At 39.6% G+C, this 24,094-nt stretch overlaps 1 protein-coding gene across 18 annotated transcripts in view; it reads right to left on the reverse strand.

Moving 5' to 3' along the window:
• The window catches only part of ADGRL3 (adhesion G protein-coupled receptor L3), an 868,573-nt gene that overhangs the window by 248,292 nt on the left and 596,187 nt on the right, over positions 1–24,094 (reverse strand). For all 18 annotated transcript variants that reach the window (XM_051819791.3, XM_051819792.3, XM_089302717.1 and 15 more), the window contains one exon: positions 6,986–7,066. In XM_051819791.3, coding sequence (XP_051675751.3) covers positions 6,986–7,066 — 81 coding nt within the window. The remainder of the gene's footprint in view (positions 1–6,985; positions 7,067–24,094) is intronic.

Below are 24,094 nucleotides of genomic sequence, written 5' to 3' on the forward strand. Positions count from 1 at the left end.
CGGGGAGTGAACCATCGGATGGAAGACCTCTCTCTCTCTTTGCCTCTCCTCTCTGTGTTACTCTGACTCTCAAGCAAAAAATAAATAAATCTTAAAAAAAAAAAAAAGGAAATCATTATCTTTTGTTGTTAATTGGCAGGAATTAATCTAACTTCAATTACTAGTGATACGGTACAGAATGCCTGGGCTGGGTTCTAAAACTGACTGCTAAGCCTGCCACAGATTGTACAGAGGAGCAATGAAACAGGCAGAAAAGAAAAGGAAAACAAACTCTCAACTCGAGGCCGTGCCCCAGCCAGTGTCTGAATCTCAGATGAGGTATACTTCTGCTCCGGGTCCTGGTCCAGCTTCTACACAAATTCCCACTCAGTCATCTTCATTGAGTGATTCTGCCTGTCTTCCAGAAACGATTTTGCAGTAGGTGTTTTTGCTCATAAATAATTTTGAGGCGCAATAAAGTCTGCGAGAAAGGAGAGCTAGCGAGACCACATGACCTTCAGCACTGCGACTCTTAACCAGCCCTGCTATGTACTGCAGCATGCTTATTTACCAATCTGCCGCAAAATTACCAAAGTCGTGTTTCGTTCATTTCCACTTAAATAAAACTGGAAAATATGTCTAAAAGGCATGGAGAACTTATTTGCATACAGAAATATATAATCCATCCCATTAAATTAACTACAAAATTGTAACAAACTTGTTTTAATAATGAAAGGTTTAAAAATAATAGCGCTTCTAGATGAAGCTATTTTTTTTACGAGTCCTGATTAATGAGACAGACGGCAAGAGAAATGACTATAATGGCAAATGCTGATTCAGGGTCTTCTTTTTATTAAGTGGTTTATAGTGAGGGCTGTGCCTATTTTTCTATTTATAGTGGCAGCTCTGGTTAATTACCTTGTAATGTATTGTGACATTAATGCACTAGTAAACTATTGGAATTTACACCCCTATTCAGTAATAAAAATCTGTAAATTGAAGATTGCTCATAAAGTCATCACAGGCATAAATTATGTGACCAAATGCCATGTTTGATCACATTAGCTTTAAGGCACAGAATCTCCAAAATTCGCTCATTAGTTGGTAAGTGCCACTGAGTGTATACACAACAGCTATTTTGCAAACTATAGAGAGTACGTTTTATTCAAGGATATTTTGTACATTTTCCTTCTGGTTACTAAGGGCATGTTGGACATAATTCTAAGTTAGAAAACAAAAAATATTGTGATAAATAAATCACACAGCAATACATTTTCCCTTAAGAAACATGGAGTGAAAATTAAACCAAGGAAACTGAAAGGAAGTAGGATGGTGTTAGATGGGTTAAAAGCAAAGTGAGGAGTAGGTGGTTAGCCCAGCAGTTAAGATGCCCCTGTCCCACACTGGAGTCCTCAGTTTGCTTTCTGGGTCTGGCTTCAGTATTTGGAGGGTTGCATTCCTGGCTTGCAGTTGCTGTTATCTGAGTAAACCAGCAGCAGGTAGGAGCTCTGTTTTTGTGAAAGTCTCTCTAACTCTCAAGTTAACAATAATAACAAGTTTCCAAGGTGACTCACAGGTGAGTGGGCCAAAAAAAAAAAAAAAAGGCAGATAAGAATGTGATTTTATACAAGTTGTATGCACAGTCACACACAGGAAAATAGTATCTCGGTCAACAACATGCTGCACACACGACAGTGAACCCATAGGACGACACTGCCCAGTGATGTAGCTGTACACTCTCATGGGTGCCCACAAAATCACCTGGAGATGCGTTTCTTAGAGCACACCCCCATCATGAAGCAATGGCCACAAAGTTCATGGAAAATGGAATTAAGATAAGTTTATGTTGGTGCCAAACGATTTTGAGATGCATATACAGCTTTATCATATTACATGTTTTCTGTGATCTGAGGATCCCGTGGACACACAGATTTCTTTTTTGAAAAAATACTTTTTTGAAATACAGTATACACACATGCACACACCTCAAGAAAAGCACTTAAGTGTGTAGATAAAGGAGGTTTTTTTTTTCATCATCTGCACTCATCATCTGCACTCAATACAACACTCAAATGAATAACAAAGCATTACTAGTGACCCAAGAGTCCTCACTATTCCTGCCTCATTTTTTTAACTTGTGTAATAAAGGGTACATCGTCCTTTATAAGGTAAGATTCAGTGAAGCGTTCCTTAGAACTGTAAACCAAATGATGAAACCCAGATAGTTTTCATATTCTCTATATATTCATGACCGCAAATAAAAGAAAATGTGATATTTGTCTTTTTGTTTTTCCAGGGTCTCGATTGCTTCAGGTCTTTTTTTTTGGGGGTGGGGGAGTACCAACATCAGCATTTTTTAATTACAGGTTTAAACCACAATTCATAAAGTTACCAACAAGTACTTAATTATCTCAAACATTCATACTAAAATAACTATGAAACAAAGAAAATACCAAATAATCAAATATATTTCAGATGAGATCAGAATAAAATGGCAAAGCACCTGAAGCAGGCTTTTGTGTCACTGTGTTTTAGCAGTTCTTATTTTCCAGAGGAAAATTCCCTGTGCTACTCTCAATAGCTACATGAATGTATCTTACATGTTTTTGTTTCATACTGCAAGACTTATAAATAACAGGAAATTAAGTATGAATTTAGTCAAGTCCATACAATACTGAAAAATGAATGTAAAAAGCAAAAATTCTTGCCAAATGAACATACACATGGACTGATGAAGTTGGTATAGGAAAGGAAAGCAAAAGAATACAGAGAATTACTGTCAGTGGAGGAAGGTCCCAAGGCCTCTCTCACAGATTCAGCATATACAAAATCATAGCAGAAAAAGGACAGCCAAGGTAGTTTGCTAGTGTTAGTGTACAGGTTGTTCAAAAAAGGTATTCTATAATCTCATAAAGAGGAGAAACAATTACAATTATTTGAAGAATTTAATTTGTTATATGATATAAATTCAAATACGAACCTACAACAAAAGAAATATTTCTCTTTATCCTTTGCTCACCCCCACTCTTGACAGAGACAGAGAGATATGAGGAATTTGGTGTATAACTGGACTGCATATAAATATCAATAATAAGGTACAAGATATTTAAAATCAGTAAGTGAAGATAGGGGTTGATAGTTGAGAGGAAGAACCTTATGGTTATAAATTAATCTTATTTTTAAGCTAACTCTATCTCCTATCTAATATTTGTCTTTAAATGATATATTCGATACTGTTAAGAAAAAGGCACAAGATTTTTTTTCAATGCTATTTTGGGAATTTGTACAAACTCCATTTTTATCTAATTAATTTTTTTAGTTTCAAGGCCATGTTACATGAGCTATGATTGTAATTCCGACTGCATTAATCCACAGAGAACTAGAAGCTCTCAAGACCATCAGTTAGAGCACTGTTTGAGGTAGAGATGCAGTTGAAAGGGCTCTTGGATCAAGATCATTCATTCTTTACCAGTTCAATGCCACCACCAGGAAGGTGATGCCATTTTACAGCCACGTTTTTAACAAGGCCAATGATCTCCCAACTCTTTAGAGCATGATATATGTAAGATACCTGCCAACAACTTAGCACATACACTTAGTCTTCTGTGAATGCAAAGGTGGCGTTATCTTCCTTGGCCTACAGATGGCAGACAAAAACAGACACAGGTCACACAGCCCTGCCTGGTTCCAAAGCCTGTTCTCCACCCATACACCATAGCCATCAACCAAAAAGTACATGGTAAAACCACATTTTACCTAGGACTACCCAAGGGCAATCTCTGTTCTGTAAAATCCATAATTCTCACAAAGGCACTGTGAAGTTCATATTTCTGATCTTCTGTGTGGCTGTTGAAGACACCAAGGAGAGTTCTGGAAGTTCCAACTTCAAGTTTACTGACTTCAAAAGCCCTTGATGTTACCAGTCAGAGTCACCTTTTTTATTTGTCTTATCCTGAATTTAGTTCACTTTTTATATGCTTTCTTATGGTAGTTTACAAAAGGCCCAAATTCTTCACTTTTTACATCCATGGTCTGTATTTAGGACTGTGGCTCCTCTGTCAGGAGATAGAATCTATTTCTGCTCTCTGAAGTTTGGAGTAGACTGTCTGATTTGCTTTGGGTAATGAGACATTAGCCACTACAATACAAGCAGAGGCTTGATATGCCACTGAAATTCAAGACTGATTCTCTGGTTGTTGGAGACCCTTTTGCCACAGGAATGAGCCTGGACTGACCCACTGAATGATACAGCAACATGTGGCCATCATTCCTGATGACAAGCAACTGAGAAAAAATGTGAGTGAGCCTTCTCCTTCAAAAAAACTGACCAACTTGCTAACTACTAAACAACCATCCTCAGTTAAGTCAACACACATTGAACTCAATCAGATCTTGGAACTATAATAAATGTTTCTTGTTTTAATTTACTGAGCTTTGAAGTAGATGAATGCAGACTGCCACATTACCCTTCATATGACCTCAAAGTACTTTTTCTCAGATCATATTGGGGTCATAGCTGAACAACTGAATTCTATTAAAGTCACCAACTTGCACAAACAGGTCTCCCTCTTGGTGGAAACAAACTTCCATCAAGAACTAACATGCCTAAAAGAATGCATCCATTTAGAATTCATAGCTATTTCTCAGAGGAGGGATTATGTCACAGATCTGACAGTCCCTTTGTACTGCTATATCAAGATACCTGGGTAACTTATAAAGAACACAAATTTACACTTCACAGTTCTGGAGGCTTAGAAATCCAAGATCAAGGCACTGGCCAATCCAGTGTCTGGTGCGGTCTGCTCTGTGCTTTCAAGATGGTGCCTTGGGCTCCTTTGCACATGTGAAAGGAACAACAGAAGAAAATGGCCTCGATTGCACTTTGGGGGGGGCATTAATCCACTCAGGAGCACTAATGGCCTATTACCTCATAAGGTCCCACCTCCTGAAATTATTGCATCGAGCATTAAGTTTCAACAGGAATTTTGAAAGGGACACAAACTTTCCAATTGGAGCTGCATCCAATCATGTAACCCACTACAGAAACCTCAGAGAGAACTCTGCTTCAGTCCCTGTATCTGTTCACCCAAAGGCCATGTCTCTTCTGCACATCTCTCAGATCCTTGCACCGCCGCTGACACACTTCTAACCAGATCCCCTTCACTTTGGATCTGAACGACTGAAACAGCTGTACTGCCAGTCTCCCTTTCAGCTCACCATCTACAGTGACAGCAGAGGTACCCTTCTCATAGCCAGAACAGATCATGTTATGATGTCACACTCCACTGACTCGGGGTGGGGGGAAGGAAGAAAAACTTTTTTTCTCCAGAATAAAATACAAACTTCTTGGTACAAGACATAGAAGCTTCCCTGCCTCATTTCCTCTCTCCAGTCTTTCCCTCTAGAACTGCCCCCATTTTACTCTGTGTCCAGCACACTCACTTCCATACACCCAGGCTTTGGTTCCTTCTACTTCTTCTTTTTGGGACCCCCCCATGCTCTCTGCCCCTTTTTCCTCTTGAAAAGCCTGAGTGTATCCTTCAGAATTCTGCATGTCACCTGCACTGTCAAGCACTCAGACAGAAATCACTGGATGGGTTTCTAGCATGTTCCTGGCACACATGGCCAAGAGGAGGGGAGTACTAACTTACAGCCCCTCTGCTTAAGGGGAATGCAAACAAGGGAGCAAGACAGGCCTCCTGCAAAATAAGACACAGTATCTTAAATACAGTAACTGAGGGAAGCACAGCAGGTATCTGGATAGCACGGTAAGCACAGAGCTGCTCTCTGGCATCCGTCTGAGAAGGCTTAAAGGCCGGCGCCGCAGCTCACTAGGCTAATCCTCCGCCTTGCGGCGCCGGCACACCGGGTTCTAGTCCCGGTCGGGGCGCCGGATTCTGTCCCGGTTGCCCCTCTTCCAGGCCAGCTCTCTGCTGTGACCAGGGAGTGCATTGGAGGATGGCCCAAGTCCTTGGGCCCTGCACCCCATGGGAGACCAGGAGAAGCACCTGGCTCCTGCCATTGGATCAGTGCGGCACACCAGCCGCGGGGGCCATTGGAGGCTGAACCAACGGCAAAGGAAGACCTTTCTCTCTGTCTCTCTCTCTCTCACTGTCCACTCTGCCTGTCAAAAAATAAAAAAATAAAAAAAATAAAAAAAAAAACAAAAAACGAGAAGGCTTAACAGAGAACGGATCCTAAAGCAGAGCCAGGAAACACAGGAAGAAACTTACAGAGAAAACACCCTGCACAGCAAATGCACTTCTAAAAGTCAGGCCTAATTACTTTACCATGTTATTAACCCTGCGGAAACATGCTATAGTACTTAATACCACAAAAAAGAATAATCTCAGGACACTTGGCATTTATAAAATTCTAATATATATTTCTATCATATCAGTTATGAACATCATGAAACAGTTTGAAAGTCATTGCTAGGCATTTTTTAAATAGCAGAATGATGAATTTGGCATTTACATTCTGAGTTTATAAATGTTTACCTTCCAATTTTTATTTTGTATGATTATTTAAAAAAATCTGTTACTGAAACAGGTGGTGTCAATTTAAAAAGACACACTTTTAATTTTAACTACTCATTTTTAAGACAAAATGGTCTTATTAATATTTAAAAGAATAATATCACTTTGCAAGGAAAAAATCTGTTGATATGACTTAGAATAAGACATTTGGATGTGAAAAAACAGGACAGTGCAAAAAAGAAAGTTCAAGAAAAACCACAATAGTTATCCTGTAATCTCAACTGGTCCTTGAATCACTACTGGACTTGGTTTCCAAACTTTTTCAGAAAAATACTTTAGATTTTAGTTTATAAATAAGACTTGGTGTTTCTCTAGACTATGTACACATTTTATTTTTTCTCCTGCTTTTTAAACAGGAAATGCATGTCAAATAATATTTATAGCCATTTTAATTTGATTAACTGCATTAATCAAAGAATGCATAGCCTTCTTTAAGTAAAAAAACAAACCAATGAAAACAACCTTACCTCTAACAGGGGGTCTTTCCAGCTCAGAGTCGAGGTGAATTGGTGGAGAAATGTATGACACCTGCCCGTGATGCGCCTGCCCTATGGACCCAAAAAGAAACGTTAAGAATACATCATAGTGAGGGATTTTTACTTTAGTTTTCTGGTTTGTTTTTTGTGATGTCACATCACCTCACTCCATGTTGAATTAATAGGCATTATCAACTGCAGACAGATCTGCCCAAATGAAAAAATAGCATGTACCATACAAACATCAGCCAATTAAATAAGTGCTTCTCCAACCACTTGAGTTCACTTTTCTTTCCCCTTTTGGTTAAATTACCAATGTACTATGGAGTGGTACTTTTAGAAAACAAGTTACAAGAAAAAGGAAATGGAAAAACTTAAAGATACAAAATGCAAGTATCCATTTTTGCTGTTAGATTACATGGACACTAAGTTTCTTTGCTCTCAATGTCTGCACTTATTTTCTTTAAAATCAGTAATAACCACTGGCAAACTGCCCCTGATACACAGACGATTGACTGTGTTCACTTCATGACCCTGATTTGCTTATTTTTTCCTCTAAGATTTACTTCCATCATTTGAGTAGAAAATTATTCTTAGGTGCTTACTGTGTTCGATGGGAAAACAATAACTAACCACAACTCAAAAAGTAGGCAGATGGATACACCCCTCCATTCCCCTTACAAAGCACATGACTGGCTCACATATGAATTTATAATACACTTTCTGTCTTAAGAATTGAAGGAGTTACAACGTTGATTTTAAAGGTCAAGAGACTAACTGAAAAAACTGTTAGCTTAAATACTAACAATTTAAGTAGCTATTGTTTGTATACCGATGGTTCAGGAAGCAATTAAGATTTTTCAGGAAAGAAAGCCTAATTATAGAGTCACTTCAATTTAAAAAAAAAAAAAAACATTTATTTTTCATATACTTGAAAGGCGGGGAGGGGGAGGGGGAGGGAGAGAAAAGGCATATATTTCATCTGCTGGTTCACTTCCCACATGCCTGCAGCAGCCAAGGCTGGGCTAGGCTGAAGTCAGAAACCAGAAACTCCATCTGGGTCTCTCATGTAGTTGACAGGAGACCAGGCACTTGGGTCATTACCTGTTGCCTTTCAGGATACATCAGCAGGAACCAGATTGGAGTGGAGGAGCTGGGATTCCAACTGGCACTCTGATATGGGGTGGGGTTGTCCCCAGTGGGGACTTAACCCTCTGTGCCACAACACCTGCCTTTCAGGGCAATTTTAAAAGCTTCTTTATATATAAAGAAGGTTTGGGCAGGGAAAGAGGACCCATTCTTTCTACAAAGGTAATATGCAGTTCTATTTCACACCCTCCCTATAGTAATTTACAGGGTTGTTAATCTCTTTTCCTAAACAAGGAAAGTTAATGATACATAGATTATGATAACAGTTAGAGTAACCTTCCCGTTTCAAGTAATATTCAACTTGTAATAAACTCTGTTGATTCCTCTTATGAGGCACATTTCAAATAATTAATATGGCTCCCTGTTGATAGTGGCTGCCATAGCTCCCAGCATTTCCCTAGCTCATGGCACAGACAGTGGAGAGGCTATAATACACAGAGTCCCTCATAATGGTAACTAAGAATATTGCACATTCACTGGCCTGGTGTCAGTGGAATACTAAAAGCACTGTTATAAAAGGAAGAAGACACTATTGTGCACGGTTAGCAGTCTGTGTTCAGTACAGTTTATTAAAAACTTCAGATTATCTCATTTGCAAGCCGCCTATTTACCTATATGTACATACTGGGTTGCAACAACATTTCTGTTTTTGAAACTTTGTGACATTACATTTGAATTGGCTTGAAACATTGTGGTTCCTGTAAATAAAATAATAGAGCCTTCACGTTATATTGGCTTAAAATAACCTCAGCATATAAAATAATATTGATTTCACGTCTACTCCTGAAACGCAGTGTTCACCACATATGAGAATAAGCACCAAGTGCTCATCCATCATCTCTTTTCCTCCAACCACCGCCACTGTGAATATTATGCACTATATCACTACACACATATTTTTTAAGACGAGAAACACGCAGAAGGGATTTGTAATTTGCCGAAGCACGTGCTGCTCTTAAAGAGCAGAGCACAGGGTTTGACTTCAGTCCTTGTGTTTTATTCTACATCATCATACGTTTCTCAAAGAAGATCTCAGTATGCTAAAACCTGGCCAAAAAATACATACACATTTCAGAGATAATGCTCAGGGAGTGTCATTTTGGGGAGTGTCATTCCTATATTCAGAGTGAAGAGGGCTAGATGCAGCTAGATGCCACATTTGTTTCTGTTTGGGGATAAACATGCAATTTCAAAGGAGCTCCACACACACACCCCCTCAGGTAGCATGGAGATCAGAGTGTGTAGATCCCCAGAGGTGAATGTGAATATCAAAGAGTCAATGGGACAAGGATCATGGATAGCCAAATCCTGAAGTTGCTTTACCATAATTTGCATTCTGTCTCCAAGGAGAAATCTAGCCAAGTGCCAGAGGAAAAGCCAAGAGGTAGGGGTTGTCTGAGAGTCTAGCACCTACAGGGAGGTCACACATTTAGTAGCAGTTTTTTATCTGCTGGCATTGTGGCATAGCAGGTAAAGCCTCCACCTGTGATGCCAGCATCCAACATGGACGTTTATTTGAGTCCCGGCTACTCCACTTCCAATCCAGTTCCCTGCTAAAGTGCCTTGGAAAACAGCAGAAGACAGCCCAAGTCCTTGGGCTCCTTCACCACATGAGAGACCCAGAAGAAACTCCTGGCTTCTCCTGGCCCAGTCCCAGCCATTGGAGCCATTTGGGGAAAGAACCAGAGGAAGATCTCTCTCTTTTTTGTGTCTCTCTTTTGCTCTCTATAACTCATCTGTCAAATAAATAAATAAATCTTTGTTGAAAAAAAATTAGCTTTATGTGATATCAAAGGACTTGAGAATTGCCATCCCAAATAGCCACTTCAACATTAGGATCCTCTTGAGCTGAATAAGTGGAGAATCAATGACTGTTGGCGGAGTTCTCAGCCCTCCTCCTGTCATCATGTGAAAGCAGGGCATAGATTTCTGTTTGAGGAGGTGCCACCACCCTTTCCAGTACTGGGGAAAGAAGAGTGACTTTTACCACTCAGGAAGGGGTGTCCACACCAAGATGAGTTCACACAGGCAGAGCTACCGAAAACCATCCTATGTTCCAGTTTCCCCATATATTTCCTAGTCACTGCCCTACCACTCTAGTCTCTTGAAGCCCAAGCCTTCCTTCCTTTGATAAGGATATGACAATAAATAGGACTAAGTGCTTAGTAATAACAATGGATAGAAATAAAAAAGGAGTGAATGCTCCAACATGGAAAGCAGTCCATACAGCAGACTCATAGAATGACAATCATCTTAAGTAGCACTCTGACCTCAGAATCAACCCTAAGGCATTCTGGTTTGGCTGAAAAGCCCAGGGGAGAATTTCAGGCATGGAAAGCCAAGATGCTGTGGTGAAAAATGTTCTACATGAAGGACCTCTGTGGGTGAGACCCCAGTGGAAAGAAGCACCCACCAAAGAAGGATGTACTTTCCTCTGAAGGGAGGAGAGAGCTTCTACTTTGCCTATGGTCTTGTTGAAATACTGACAGAATTTGTGGATCCCAAGGGCTTCCATGGCCTAGGTAGCTCTTGTCAAGAACCTCGGGTGATCACTGACGTCATACACAAGCGTGTTAAATGTTAAATAAACAAAAGGAGTCACTGTGCATTAACTCCCCATGCAGGATCTCTGTCCTGAAAGAGCTGCATTATAAGACTTGGTAATAAAACTTGTTTCCAAAGAACTGCTTTATTTTAGTGTATTAAGTGGAGGATATTTTTATGTCCCATAAATTATAGTTATGTCTAAAAGTGCTTGCAAAAGATGTATCATTCTTGGGTTCCTCTTTAAAGATATTGAGTTTCTTTTAAAAAAAAAGTGAAATCACCATCAAGATGCAATGATTGAACAGCCCTTGTCTGGGATGTTGAAGAACAGCTTTTGTTCTTGTTTTTTCTAATGTTCTTTATTAGTTTTTGTTTGTTCTTTTCTCTTTTTCTTCCTCATGCAAAGTGTTGAACTCTATACATAGAATAGAGTTAATCCTCTGTGTGTAAGATTAGATGAAATGCCCACATCTGCAATGCCCACAATCTCTTATGGGCACTGGTTCAAGTCCCAGCTGCTCCACTTCTGATCCAGCTCCCTTCTAGTGCACCTGGGAAAGCAGCAGAGGATGGCCCATGTGCTTGGGCCCTTGCCACCCATGTGGGAAGCTTCCTGGGGGGAAGCTCCTAGCTCTTGGCTTCTACCTGGCCCAGCCCTGGCTATTGCGGCCATTTGAGGAGTAAAGCAGCAAATGGAAGATCTCTTTCTATCTTTCTCTCTTTGCAACTCTGCCTCTCAATAAATAAAATAAATCTTTAATTAAAAAAAGGTGTGGGAGGCTCAGCATTTAACTTTTTCTTTGAGTTTCACTTCTTTCCTCTGCACTCCTATGCAAGTCAGTATTGACAAAAATATTGCCTTTTCTCCTGTTAGCTTCATTTCCAAATGCCCAGTCACTTAAAGTAGGAGGGTAGAGGAAAAGGTTTTCCCTCTTGAGAAATAATAGTGGCAGGGCCAGCGCTGTGGCACAGCCGGTTAATTCCCTGGCCTGAAGCACCAGCATCCCATATGGGAGCCGGTTCGAGACCCAGCTGTTCCACTTCCTATTCAGCTCCCTGCTATGGTCTAAGAAAGCAGTAGAAGATGGCCCAAGTCCTTGGGCCCCTGCACCCACGTGGGAGACCCGGAGGAAGTTCCTGGCTCCTGGCTTTGGATCAGCGCAGCTCCGGCCATCGCGGCCAGTTGGGGAGTGAACCAGCGGATGGAAGACCACTCTCTCTCTCCGTAATTCTGACTTTTGAATAAATAGATCTTTAAAAAAAAGAAAGAATAGTGGCAGCAGAGAAATGGGAAGGTAGCTTATTAATTAGTTTTTATTTATATTTACTCTAGGTAAAATGATACATTTTTTATGGAGAAAGAGCATATATTTATGATACACACCTATTTGTACTGTCATAATTCATGTATCATAAATAAATCATTTCAAAGTATACAATTCAGTGGATTTTTGGACATTCACAGAGTTATGCAACTACTACCACAATCAATTACAGAATATTTTCATCACCACAAACAGAAGCCCCAAGTCCATTAGCAGTCACCCCCCATTTCTTCTCAACCTACTCTTGGCCCAGGAAATCAGTCATCTGTTTTCTGTTTCTATAGATTTGTCTATTCTAGACATTTCCCATAAATGGAATTACATAATATGTGATCTTTTGTGATCTGCATTTTTCACTCAAGATAATTTCTCAAAATTCACTCATGTTATCACATGGACATATATTTCATTCGTTTGTTTGTGCCAAATAATACTCCATTGTGTAGACATCTCTCATTTCATTTATCCATTCCTCAATTCATGGAGATTTGGGATAGTTTCTACTTCGGGGCTATTATGAACAATGCTGCTACGAATGTTCCTGTTTTTGTGTGCATTTCTCTTGAATAAATGAAGATATTTCAAAAAGTTCACAGGAAAATAGAAGTTAAAAGTCTGAATTTATTTGGATGCAATTTTTTTAAATGTGTGGAAAACGTGTATTCTGAACCAAAATAAACATTTTTAATTCCATTTTTTCCCGATTTTTACAAGTGTCCTTGTATATCTAGGAGTGGAATTACTGCCCCCTATGGGAATTCTGTGTGAGCTGTTAGGACTTGTTGGGTTGTCATAGGGAGTGAGTGGATGAAATTTTAAATACCGTGGAGATGTTCTTCAGGCTTTTTGTTTTTTTACAGGTGATGGAACAGCTAAGTCAGGGTCAATATGATTTTCAAATAATTAATGTTAAAATGATCATGCTATATGGAAAAGGAATAGAGAATAGAAAGACAAAGCAGATACTCGGGGCCAGAATTTGTTTAGTTCCTCCATACTGAGAGGGTAGGAGGAAAAAACTGATTGAGCAAAAAGAAAAAAAAATTAAAGAGCATCTTGTGTTCTGAATGAAAATGTGAAGTTCCCAGTGTCAGGTATGCCAAGGACGTGGAAATTTCAAGGGTCTGGCCAATAAAGTCCAGCACTATAGCAGAAATCCAAAGGCCACTGTGGATTCTGGAAAAGTCATTATTTTTTCTATCTTCAATCTCTTTTTCTACTTCTATTTAATTTCTCTTTGACTGAAGGACTCTGCAATTTCTACTAAAGTTCAAATATAGAAAGGATTTGGCTGGCATTCAGCACAGGAAAAGGCCTTTTTTTTTTTCTTTCTTCTGTCAATACTTTACCTGTACTTCTGAGTATAGAAATGCATTTACAGAACCACAGAATTTGGAGGGAGAAAGACATCTGATAGCTTAGACTCCCAAGCCCACATGTGAGAATGAGGAAACTGACATCTTGAGACGCTGGGGACATTTTCCAAAGTTAAATCGAGGTGGTGGACGTCAAGAGTGATGTCAGCCCCTGCAAGAAGGGGGATGCTTTACAGGCTTGTGTGTGCTATACTGAGACATTCAAAAGGGTGAGAGATATTTATTATGGAAACCTGTACTCCCCCCATAAGAGTATGCATACAAACTAGAAGCAATTTAGCAAATAGGTAAGATCATGGCCCTGAAGCAGACAGCCTGGGTTGGTTCCTGGACTCTGCCACTTCTTAGCCATATAACGCAACAACATAATTAACCAACAAGTCGATGCACTTCTGTCTGCCTCAGTTTCCTCATTTGTATAATAAGGACTACACTAGCACCAATCTCACAGGGATGCTCTGAGCATGAAGTGAATTAATATATTATGTATTAATTAAAGCAGAACAGTACTTGGTACTTAGTACATGCAAAGTCTTTGCTATTATTATTTCAGATTCATTCTTTCATTAATTAATTCATCAGACATAGATGCCATTCTAGGTATGTGGTATAACGAGATACCAAACTAAATGACACTATATACTCTTATGTAGACAGCCAGCCAGCCAATAAGCAGTAAATGTAATAAGTGCTTGAGCCTTAATATAAATGCGACATGCTAAGGGGAATGGAAATAGTTGAGAACAAGCTATGATGGAGGTGGAAGGGGAGGGAGGCTGCAGTTCTGCACGCGCTGTGCAGGAAAGGCCTAACTTCACTTCTGTGAACAGTATTTGAAGGGGTCAAGAGATTAAGAGATATAATATCCGACTATTTAACAAACTCTAAAAAGATAAGAGTATAGATAAGGGCTCAAATCTAATTTTAATAATTAAGACTTTAAGAACTAAATAAACTGGTATCAGATGCTTTTTCCCAGTCCATTATTTAAAATTCTACCCATATTCATAGAAATACTAATAAATGTCACCACTGATCAATGGATTAAAACAATTTTAAGTAAAATGCGGAGATATGCAATTGGGAAAATGAACACAACTCTCTTCTTAAAGTAAAATCATGTTACACTACCCTAAAATCTCTACTGGATTCTCCAGCTATACCACCTTTCAACTCAATTCTCCCTCATTTTCTATACAGTGTGGTAAACAAGTTTAATAGTTTATGGCCCTGCAGGCAGATTTTATAGCTTCCATTTTTTGTTTGCTTGCTTTAAAATTTTCAACTGCTGATCTTGATTATTTTACTCTAGAGACATGACATTTCCCCTCTTAAAGACAATAAAAGAGATGCCACATTCTTGCTCCTGTGGTTTTTAATACTATTATTATTTTGCTTTTACAACCTTTAGGATGACAGCAAGTTATATCTCTTTACTACCATAATGACTCCATGTGGAAACAGGGAGCCCACACTAAATAAACTACATTTAAGAATGGCACATGGAGTTTTTCTAAGTTGTTTTTTTTTTTTTTTAGTACTCTGAATGTAGCTAAGCTTCCCTCCAAAAAAGTTCAATTTCTTGTTGAAAGTAATTTCTCCATTGACAATATATATATGCACCAGGGGTCAATGTGCTGTTTGTGCTGATGGAAAATTGGGCATTCCTAGCATTAGAACAGCTTGCTTTTTTTTTCTTCAAATACCACTCTGACTATAAACCACCTGGCGTTTGTAAAGTCAGCTTGCAATGACGAAGTAGAAACATCAATCAAAAGTAATCACGAATGAAGAGATTTGTAAAGTTGCCAGTTTCATACATTTTCATTCTGCTTTCTTTTCTCTGCTTCATCTTACAATCATACGTATTTTCAGGGAATTCAGTAAAATCAAGGTAGCTCAGAAACAACTACATGCTTGACTTCCCAAGGAAATGAAGTGATTGATGGAGGGGGAAAGGCCACGGGTGGGCTTCTCTCTGCTGAATATTTCGTGGGGTGATTTGCAGCAAAGGCATCTTGATGTGTGTGTTTTTCATTCAGCAAATATCTTCCTGGCACCCAATCTTTCTGCGAGGCCACTATCATGCACACCATGTGAACAAGAAACCATCATCTGTCCCCTGGCAGATTCAGTCTAGACACAGGATTGGGCAAGGACAGTGACTAAGATGTGAACCTGCTGGAACTGAGAGAGAAGAGTACAACGGCCCCTAACGGAGGTCAGTGCAATGAGGGCAGAGCAGGACCTGGAAAAAGCCAGGATCTGCGGGAAGAGCAGGTGGAGACCTGGTAAAGACGGTGGCAAGGTGTGGACAGGCAGCAGGAAGGGATCCTGCAGATCGCAGAGTAAGAGATGTAGGGGACAAAGAACCATGGGTAGGCACAGGCCAAAAAGATGAAAAGATAATCTAAAATTTCAGAATGTATTAAGAAAGGAGGGAAGACACAGCACTGTCTATCATTTAGCTTCAACAGTGGTCAGTTTAGGGCTGACACTGTCTCATCTTCTTCTCACGCCTCTCATTCCTCTTCTAGAACATTCTGAAGCCTATCTCGGAATCACATAATTTCATCAGTACATTATCTAAGTATAATCTATAACTCTTTAAAAATAACCATAGTATTATGCTATCTAGAATTTAAGAAGGAACATGAAAAAATGAATTTAATGTGAAATGCAATCAAGCAATTATCAGGAAGAAATCAACAAACCTGAAAGAAATGAAGTGTTTCAGTCTGCAAAATATCACATGGGTCCTACTGCTGGAATTTATACAGGAGTAAGAAATGCCTTACGTTTGTGATGAATTTCAGGTGCTTGCAGATGTAGAGTGGAATCTATTTTATAAAGCCATACAAACACTCTTCTTTATTTCACAAGCATGAAAAATAGGCTTGCTGGTTAAATGACAAATGTTGAGTTTCGGAAGTCCCATTTCAAAAAAATATACCATAAAGTCTCAAAAACCTATTGTGAATACCAAAACCTATTGTGACAAGCATTACAACAAACTGAAAACAGTAGAACAAAGAAATCAGAAAGTTTATCTACCCTGAATTACTAGGTTTTACTGTATGATCCTTCAAAAGTAAACAGGAATGAATAGGTTGGAAAGCTGAGAGAGTCATTTAATAAAAATGATCAGACTCAGGCCCTAACCTGAAGATGCACCATGTAACACTATTCCCCACGGTAAAACAACAGTACCATAAGTTTCCTACGAGTGAGTAGACCGTGCAAAGTTATATAACTGTGTGTGTGTGTGGGAGTCATGGTTCAAACCCAGAGACCATGTACTTTCTCTAGAGTCCTTGGCCCACGCATCTTATAAATATACTCGTGGGGGTGGGAAGAGGAGGCAACTATGCTACAATTTCTGAAACATTAGACATTTTTAGTTTTCTATTTTCAGGCTACCTAAAGTTAAGTGTTTACATTACTAAAGGTCTAAGCCACAGAGCAATCAGGATTCTAAAGTTAACTTTTATTCAGACAATGAACAAAACATTATGTTCTGCTTAACAAGAAGAGGTATTTTAGCTCTCTGCTGGAATTTTTTTTTTAATTTTGCTTTATTGGAGGCCTTAAAAAGGGTTAGGGACCAGTAATACAGATCTCATTGAATCACTATGATTTCCAAGAGCTAGATCAAAGACCCTTGAATGGACCCACCCCACCAAACTCCAGATGTCCCCTAGTCTGTATGACCACTGCATTGAGGCCACATTTTGCATACGGTAGTGGAAGAACAAGAGCTTTTATTGCCAAAGTGGTTAATGGAACCATGAGTGTGCCAGGTGCAGAGTTACAACCTGCAAGATCAGAAAGGCTAAAATCCGGGAAATGGGCAAGCTTAATCAGTAGATCCATGGAGGCGGGGTTCAAGGACTCCAGTTGCTCAAATTAAAACAAAATATCTAAGAGCCTTCTTTCATTCTAAGATCAATTCTTTTATTCTTTTTAAGATTTCTTTATTTGAAAGGTAGAGTTCCAAAGAGAGACGATGAGACAGAGATGAAAGAGAGAGAGAGAGAGAGAGAAATACCTTCTTTCTGCTGGTTCAGCCCCCAAATGGCCGCAAAGGCTGGGTCTTGTCAGGCTTCAGGCAAGGGTCTGGAACTCCATCTGGGTCTCCTATGCAGGTAGTAATGGCCTAAGCACTTGGGTCATCACCTGCTGGCTTCCCAGGCACATTAGGAGTGAGCTGGATCAGAAGTGGAGCATCCCAGACTCGATTTCACCCATATGGGTTGCCAGCATTCAACACACTGTGCCACAACACCAGCTCTCCCAGAGCAACTCTGATGCAGGAATGAAAGCTGGCTCAGATATTTTGCTTGTGGCTGTGACAGGCAGAATAAGGATTCCCAAGAGGTCTATTTCCTACCTCCTGAAACCCACACATACGTGGTCTCAGGTAGAAGAGACTGCAGATGAGGTTAAGATCACTTCTTCCCATGAGGCCTCAGAGGTGGAAAAGGGCGCAGAAGAGCCCCTGGGTCAGAGTGAGATGTGAGAACTGGACGAGGTGCGGCTGGCCTAGAAGATGGAGGAATTGAACCACGACGAGGAACAGAGCCTGCTCCTACAGCCTGGAGAAGACACAGAGCCCCAGCCTTCCCAGCATCTACAGAAGATACTGATTTCCAGCCTAGGGAGCCCGTTGTCAAATTTTTGTCCTAGAAAAATGTTCAACAATAAATCTGCATTATTTAAGGCTCCAAATTGTAATAGTTTGTTACATCAGTGATAGAAAATTAATACACAACTTACTGTTATTTAATTATAGAAAGCCTATTTATATTAAATGTGTTAATTATTTGAATACCTCTTGCATGGTACCTATTCAACTGTGATAGAACGAGAACATCCAACTGATAATTCCTCTACCTACCACCCTCCCCATGGGCAATCTGTTTTCTAGATTTTATGTATCTTTGTTGAATTCTTCTTTGCCCTTATAATACACATGCACACAAACATGTATATGGACATTTATTTATTTGAATTGTTGCCATATTAAAACACACTGTTGGTCTGCATTTCACCAAGTCTGCTCTTAATGGTAATTCTAGAGCCTCAACTGTTTGGTCACACCTTTGTAGCACATCCAGGGCTCTGTGTTACATTATTCACAATCTATCATGACCTAACATGTCATGGATGGCCCCGTTCACACGACACTCTTAATCAGAATTAGGGACCATTTAACATAAGGCAATGTTATAACGACAATGGCAACACAAGGAGAACTGTAAAACACAACCATAATGAGATATTTTATTGGACAAAGCTACAAACCAAAAAGATGGAACGGTCTCTTTGGAAGTCAGCTAGCCCATCTGCTCTAATTTAAAATGAGGGAAACAGGCAAAAGATACGGGCCACTCATAATGTTTGGTAAGGCTGAGGTGGGAGTATGACACTTGTCACATCATAGTAATGTGTTCATTCCTCTACACCATGCTTTATCACCATATATACATACACAATATGCATGTATGTGTGTGTATGTATACTTTTATTTACCTGAAAGGCATAGTAACAGAGAGAGGGGGAGAGCCACAGAGAGATCTTTCATCTGCTGGTTCACTCTCCAAATGACTGTAACAGCAGAATTAGTCCAAGCCAAACCTGCAGCTGGGAACTCAGTCTGGGTTTCCCATATGGGTGGCAGGACTTCAGTAGCTTAGCCATCACCTGATGCCTTCAAGGGTGCACATTACCAGGAAGCTTGAATTGGGAACAGAGCTGGGATTCAACCTAGGCCCTCTGAGATGGGATCTGTACGTCTCACTGTGATGCCAAACCCTCACTTTATCTTATCTTTTTATTGTTATGATAGAAAATACAGAAAGTATAGAAAAGTCATTGGCAAACAAAATAGGAAAAGAATTTCTGTAATATAGGTGAACAAAGTTTTGTAGAGAAGTAAGATTTAGAGCTAACCACTCCTTTTCAATTTTGTAGACCACAGAATTTCTATGACAATAAAATTAAAAGTCAATAATAGGACAATTGGTCTAAGTTTCCTTCCCCTTGCTCTCCCTGTAATATATCCCTCTTCTGGGTCATTTAATGGCTATGATTTTGTATTTCTGATGTTTTACTCATTAGCCAGCTCATAAAAAAAATCAAAAAAGGGACAAAAATAAGTAACATAAAGTAACTTTAAAGTTTTTTAAAGTACTTAATTTTTGGAGGTACAAAATACAACCACACACAAAACCTGGATATACAAAACCTGGATATATACATGTAGACTTGGAATCTCTGTTTGTCATGATGTTACTCCAATATTCAGAACTGCACTATTTAGTGATATATGAAAATGAGGATTGGCTGTTGATTCAAATTTTATTCTATGTATTATGTGCATTTCTTATTAATATTCAGGTACTACTTTAGGAATAACAGTCAGGGCTGGCACTGTGGTATAGTGGTTAAGCCACCACTTGCAAAGCCAGAATCCTGTATGTGTGCCAGTTCCAGTCCTGGCTGCTCTACTTCTGATCCAGAGCCCTTCTAATGCACTTGGGAAAGCAGCTGAGCAAGGCCCGAGTACTTGGGTTCCTGTTGCCCATGTGGGAGACCAAGAAGAAGCTAAGGGCTCCAAGACGAAACTCCTGGTTTCTGCCTGGCCCAGAGGCCACCCTTGAGGTCATCTGGGGAGTGAACCAGCAAATGAAAGATCTTTCTCCTCTCTGTAACTCTTTCAAATAAATAAATCTATAAATAAAAACATTAATTTTAAAAAAGAATAGCACAGCAGATTTTCTGCACAGGATTGTGATAAAAAAGCACATTTTATCTTCAAGGTGATGCATCTTTGCTCAAGAATGAGTTATTCTCAAATTCTAGACCAATTTCATAAAATTTCTGATGTTATTTTTCCTCTATGTTATTGATCCTGGGCCTTGCAAAGACTGAGAAAAAGAACACTGGAACACAAATAATGGAGAGAGAGACAGAGAAGAGCTTCCTTTAACTCCCTCAATTACACATTTATTCACTTGGACAGTAGTTACTGAGTACCTACTGTGGGACCGAGACCAATTACTAGAAATACACTGGTGAACTTTTGACTTTTGGAATTTATGATCAGATATAAAATTATGGACTTTTTTCAAGGGAAATAATTATTCATTTATTTGTTTATTTGAAAGACAGAGGGATTGCTCCATCTGCTGGTTCACTCCCTGAAGGTCTGCAATGGCCTGAGCTGGGCTGGCGCTAAAGCCAACAGCTGGGAACTCAATCAGGTCTCCACATGGGTGGCAGAAACACAATCCCCTAAGCCATCTCCCTTGTACCCCGGGGTCTGCAGGAGCAGGAAACCAGAGTCGGGAGCTGCAAGTAGGGGTTGAAGCCAGGCACCATCATGTAGCACACAGGTTTCTCAATCGGAATCTTAACCACGAGGCCAGAAATTACGGATTTTAACTGTTAAATCTATTTGCTAAAAAAAAGGAACTCGACGAGTATGGGTCACTCACAGGAGGTGTTCAGTAAGTGTTTATTATAAAGTCTTGTCTATTAGAGACACAAACATAATCTTGATAAGTAAGATGTAAGCCTCTTTGGGGTAACTCAAGAATGCACTCAGACAGTGTGACTCCGTAAGACAAAAGCCATTTGTCACATTCTCTCTTCTATATCTCTTGTGATATTTATTATTTTGATTCACCACAATACACATTGCTTTGGAAGAGACAAAAATATGAAGAATATTTTATGGCATTCAATTTAGCCAAATACTACTTAAAGGAAGTAGGTTATGAATTTCAAGAATTCATATTTTTACTTATAATACACTTTTCAAAACAACATCAAAAAAGATAACAATTATTTCACTATTTTCAACACAGCTAAGTATCAAGTTCCACAAAACAAAATGAGAGAAATGGCCTTTATATTCCTATTTATATTTTCTGTTACGAAAATTTATATAATTATAAATATATTACTATATAACATCAGTATATAATTTATATATCATGCTACAAAAATTATATAATTAAAATTTGGTGCTCTCTAGAAATTGTGTACCATATAGAAAAATGTTAATAGCAAGTTTATATATAGATGTGTCTGTATGTATATATATTGATAATATATGTAAATATATACACACCTCTGCAGCTACCTACAAATTATTTTAGAATTTCTTAAGCTTATTTTAAAATTTGCTATAATACCAAAGAGACACCCTTTCATACATATTTTGGAAGCATAACCTAAATGAACATATTTAGTGATTATGATATAGGAAAAATCACACCTAAAACTCCAAAAAGACTGGAAACACGTCAATTACAGTTCACACGTGTTCTCTGTCTTATGAGGATCCACTCAAATATCCCGAACACTCTAAGAATTCAATGCATTTCTGGTGAAAACATGCATGAAAGCAGCAAAGAAATCAAGACAAACTGCTACACTTAAAATAACAGACAAGGGAAATGTAAAAAAGTCTGAGAAATTTTCTTTCAAAAAGAGAAACAAATTAGGAATACCACACTTCCACTTACTTGATAAATGTTAGAAATGTAATAATCATGTTAACTCTCTCACCTTGTACATTTCCTAGCAGAACACATTCATTTCATGGAGGGAGGATGGGGACAGGGGTTGGGGAGTGCTGTAGCACAGCCGTTTAAGCCACCACCTGTGACTCTGGCATCCCGAATCAGAGCACTGGTTCCAGTCCCAGCTGCTCCACTTCCCATCCAGCTCCCTGCCAATGCGCCTGTGAAAGCAGTGGGAGACGGCTCCTGCCACCCACATGGGACACCTGGGTGGAATTTCAGGCTCCTGGCTTTCACTTTTTGAAGTCATCTGGGGAGTGACCCAGCAGATAGAAGATCTCTTTCTCTGTCTTTCCTTCTAACTCTTTCAAGTAAACAAATAAATCTTAAAAAAATAAATCATGCAATTCTTGAAAAGTTCACTATCAAATGAAGGACATAACAATCCACCAAATACAAACTTTTAGTCCAACGAATGCATGTAAGTTAGATACATTTAAAATACTCTTCTAATATGCTTTCCTCAGTTTTATTTTCCTAAAATAGTATAACTGTTAAGGAGGTGGTAATTATATCAGTAAGACAAACTATGAAAAATTTGGGTAAATTGGCCTCATATTGCTATTATTCCTCTCTGTTTATCAGAACTGAAAATAGTTGGAACCCTAAAGAAAAAAATGGGATTATGTGTATAGTGAAAAGAGTTACAGTGCTTCCAAAGTGATACCAGAGTTTCTTCAAAGACTTGCAGGGGAAAAATTTGCTTCTGGATGCACAGAAGCAACCAGCAAGAGGAAATCCCACAGCCCAGGGAGTCACACAGGGAGGTCTGCTCCCTAGCAAGCAAAGTCAGGAAACTGGGGCTGCGGTGCCTCTGTTTCTAAAGTTCTGCTTTGAAGGCTATCCTAACAGACTAAGAAAAATAGGAGAGGTAACATTTTCCTTTCCTTCCAGAAAAGATCCAGTAACATAACTCAAAATGAAGAACAGGAAAACAGGTTGAAGACACCTGAAACAAGGTTTACAGGTAGAAGGAAGGTGACACCATGCTCACACCTGTCCCCCAAAGCCCACTCCCAGGGAAGGGGCCCAAGATATGGAAAGGCAGCAGTCTGGATTTTGAAGTAACACCTTGACAGTAGGGACTCCATTTTAGAGCACCCAACACTCCATCTTGAGAAAGCACCCCCGACTGAGAGACTCTGGCCTGAAACTACGATCTAACAGTACACTGCATCCCACTTGGCAGAACACAGAAACTCCCTAGCATGACTGCTCAAACTTCAAACAGATGGGCTGCACCTGGATTAATGTTAAGACTGTAATTTGTCTATTGTCAAGATTGTAATTGGTATTCGTTTCCCATAGGTCTTAGGTCAGCTTGACCCTAGTAACCATGTATCCTAGCAACTGTATATTCCCCATCCTGTCCTTGTGTTTTTTGCCTTTATAAACCCTTCTGCTTTGAGTTTGGGGTCAAGAGTTCTTTAGGGCATGCCCACTATCCACCGCCGGCAATAAAGGACCATCAAATTTTACCAATGTGTGGTGCTCCTCTGTCTGTACTCGCTCAGACACAACATTTTGGAGACCCCAGCGAGATTCAGAGACCACCCCCGGGAAGGTCTCACTCTGATCTTTCCAGGTTGGTGCTCTGGCCATAGGGGAGGCGGCCCCTGATGTTTCAGGGCCCTGTGTTCTGATCCACCAACCTGGAAGGCTTGGCTTGACCTCTTCACCAACCAATTAGCTGTAGGTCCTCTGGTAACTGGACTCCTATTTTCTGGTGGCACCTTCTGGGTGTTTGGATGTCTGACGAAACACCAACACAAGTCCGCTCCCGATTGAGTGCAACAGCGTTAGGAAGTGGGACTCTGGTCTGATTAAAGAAAGGCCTTTCCTGGATGTAATTTGTTTTCTGTCATTGTGCTGTTTGTCATCACTGTTTTTCTTGTTTCTGTCTCCTACTTGAAACATTAGGACAGAGACTCTGGTCTGTTAAAGAAAGGCTTATTAACTGTTCCGAGATATCACTGGTTTCTGTTCCTGTTTCATGGCCATTTTTGGATGTACTGGCTATATCCCTAATCTTGGGAGGTAAATTATTCTCCTTGTCCTGCCTGTCTGTATCCTTCATTCCCTTGTCTCTGGAGTCTGTCTGTCCCTTCCATT

The sequence above is a fragment of the Oryctolagus cuniculus genome, chromosome 8, assembly GCF_051225735.1.
Source record: "Oryctolagus cuniculus isolate XC-2025 breed Fujian yellow rabbit chromosome 8, ASM5122573v1, whole genome shotgun sequence".
In the NCBI taxonomy this organism is placed as follows: domain Eukaryota; kingdom Metazoa; phylum Chordata; class Mammalia; order Lagomorpha; family Leporidae; genus Oryctolagus; species Oryctolagus cuniculus.